The sequence below is a fragment of the Charadrius vociferus genome, unplaced genomic scaffold (assembly GCF_000708025.1).
Source record: "Charadrius vociferus isolate BGI_N301 unplaced genomic scaffold, ASM70802v2 scaffold183, whole genome shotgun sequence".
Classification (NCBI taxonomy): Eukaryota; Metazoa; Chordata; class Aves; order Charadriiformes; family Charadriidae; genus Charadrius; species Charadrius vociferus.
In genome coordinates, this window is record NW_009648250.1 from 4,667,724 (window position 1) to 4,670,099 (window position 2,376).

Genomic DNA, 2,376 nt, shown 5'->3' on the forward strand with positions numbered 1-2,376 from the left:
TTCCCTACAAAATTACTCATAGCTGAAGGCACCGTACTAACATTAGTACTTGGATGCCATTGATATATAATCCACCATTAAGTGTACTGTTCAGCATATCTGACAATTTCAACTTTGTAATTGAGGAGTTTCAAATGAATTTTTTTTTGTAAGCAGAAAGTTTGTATCAGTCACTGAGCTTGCATAATTTATATAAACATTCACAGCTGCCTGGCACCTTTTTTCCTTTGTAATTTGCATGCAGGGAGAGGTCAGGGAGCATCAAAAATGTTGACTGAGGTTGGGGGTGTTTTCTAGCTGAGTCACCACTGTTCCAGAATGTCACTATGCCAACCAGACCTCAGCCTTCAGCCTTTCAGTTTCACTTTTCCTGATGGAAGTATAAAAGGAATCCACTAATTTTACTTTCTCACCTTTAAAAGCAATCTGAATTCCTTTCTACAACCCTGGTGGCTGGAAAACTGACTTTAACCCCTTGTGTTTTCTGAGGATCACCAGATTACAGGTCTGTATACTGGTTTGACAGGCAGAAGGAAAAGAGTTTTGCATAATGAATTTCAAGTCCAGTCAGTCAGATGACAGTCAAGCAATACTCGTTAATCCTTTCTGAGAGCTAGAAAGTTACCAGAATAGTCTATGCATAGAATGTATTCATGGGTTATTAAAAGCAGGGCTATATGCAGGGGAGCATTCCTTGCTAACATACCACATTTACTCAAATACTATGCAATTAACAGAAGCATCTTGCAATTGCATCTCTGACTCATTGAAGATGTGGCTATGATTAAAAAAATGCAGTACACTGCTTATGAACCAGATTCTCCTGTTTAAGGGGTCAGAGCTCAAGGCTAAAATAAATCTTAAATACAGCCACAGAAGTCATTAGACCTGTGATTTGCAGTGTCAGCTACACCCTTTGGGAAAGGAAGTGGGATCGGACTAATTTGTGTCAGGTTATGCGGCTTCTTTTGCACAGACAGTCAGACTCTTCTTTTTATGCCAAAGGAGAGGTTTTGTCTTTGAGAGAAAGGTAACTGAACTGACCATACAGAAAACATACGAGACAAAGCAACATTCTGTTTTGGCTGGTTTGACATGCCAGAACTGACATGCTTAGAGCTCAAATGGGTAATATTCAGAGATAAATCATTAGTGGAAAAAAAACCCCTACTAACTTTCAAATATAAAGTTCACACATTATTTACCCACCTACTGTAACCTGAAAAGATTCAGGGCTCTGAGGATGTTCTTCACTTTCGCAAGATTCTTGGCTGAGATTTAAGTTTTGTTTCTTTTTAACATGAGCTATCACGAAGAAACACAACCCAGTGAGCACAATCAAAGGTCCCATGATTTGAAGTGACAGGAATCCACAGCCCTGGAGGTCCACATCAGAACTGCCGGTGTGGTTGAGCTGTATGCTGTGCCAGCCGGGGCTGCAGCCAGGAACCCAAATGCCCAGGATGCTAATTAGCATTCCACTAGTTAAAAACAGGAACCCAAATATAAGAAACTGGGCAAACTGACAGCTCCCATGACAAAAAACAAGGCTGTACACCTGCTCATTTTGCAATTGTCTTTGTCTTATATACAGCCTGGCCCTTGATCGTGCCAGTAAAACACAAACCAGTCCAGTTACAGCCAGCAAGGGCCCAGCAGCCTTAAGGACCTCGTTACAGTCACTGAAGGGTCCAGATGGGCATGACTGGAGAATAAAGACCGAAAGCAGGAATCCAGCGCAGAGCAACACAGCTCCAAAAACAAAAAGGAAAAAAATAAGTTTCCCATGTTGTCCATTATTTCCTTCACCTCCTGGTGCAGGAACAGCCACTGGATACATTACAACAGAATCTCCTCAAGCAGATGAGTTGGGGTTTTTTTTGTTTTTTTTTCCTGTTAGCATTAAGTGGCAGAAAACTACAGTAGATCTGTGAACATGAAAATACACGAATCAAAAGAAGAAAAAAAAACAGTGGTACTAGCTACATTATAGTATTTACTTCTGTATTTGCTACTGAGCCTATATTGCACACTCTCAGTGTATTTGCTGTTTTGTAGTACTTCCATTATGTATCAAAGGGCCTAACCAATTTGCTGCCATTGAATGCCAATGTGTTACAGTTAGACTGAAAACAACTGTAATAGCTCTTACACAGCTAAATGAATTGTTTCTTTAGCTACACAGTCTTATGATCAAGGGGACATTATTTTCAAAGGCTGAATCCTGGGGACACAGACAGGCTAGCTTTTCTCCTAAAAACAGAAAGCTAGCGGAAATTTCTGCAGTGAATGGCAGGAAGTGACAGCTCTTGAGAGAAAGAACCTTAATGCAAATGAGTATTGATGACTATTGGACTTTTTACCAAGTAAATCTCC

The 2,376-nt window shown here is 40.3% G+C and overlaps 1 protein-coding gene across 1 annotated transcript in view; it reads right to left on the reverse strand.

Annotated features, from left to right (window-relative positions):
- TMEM171 (transmembrane protein 171) overlaps positions 1–1,871 on the reverse strand; it is a 7,176-nt gene extending 5,305 nt beyond the window's left edge. The window contains exon 1 of the mRNA XM_009884265.1: positions 1,210–1,871. Coding sequence (XP_009882567.1) covers positions 1,210–1,840 — 631 coding nt within the window. The 5' untranslated portion in view covers positions 1,841–1,871. The remainder of the gene's footprint in view (positions 1–1,209) is intronic.
- Between the last annotated feature and the right edge of the window lie 505 nt (positions 1,872–2,376).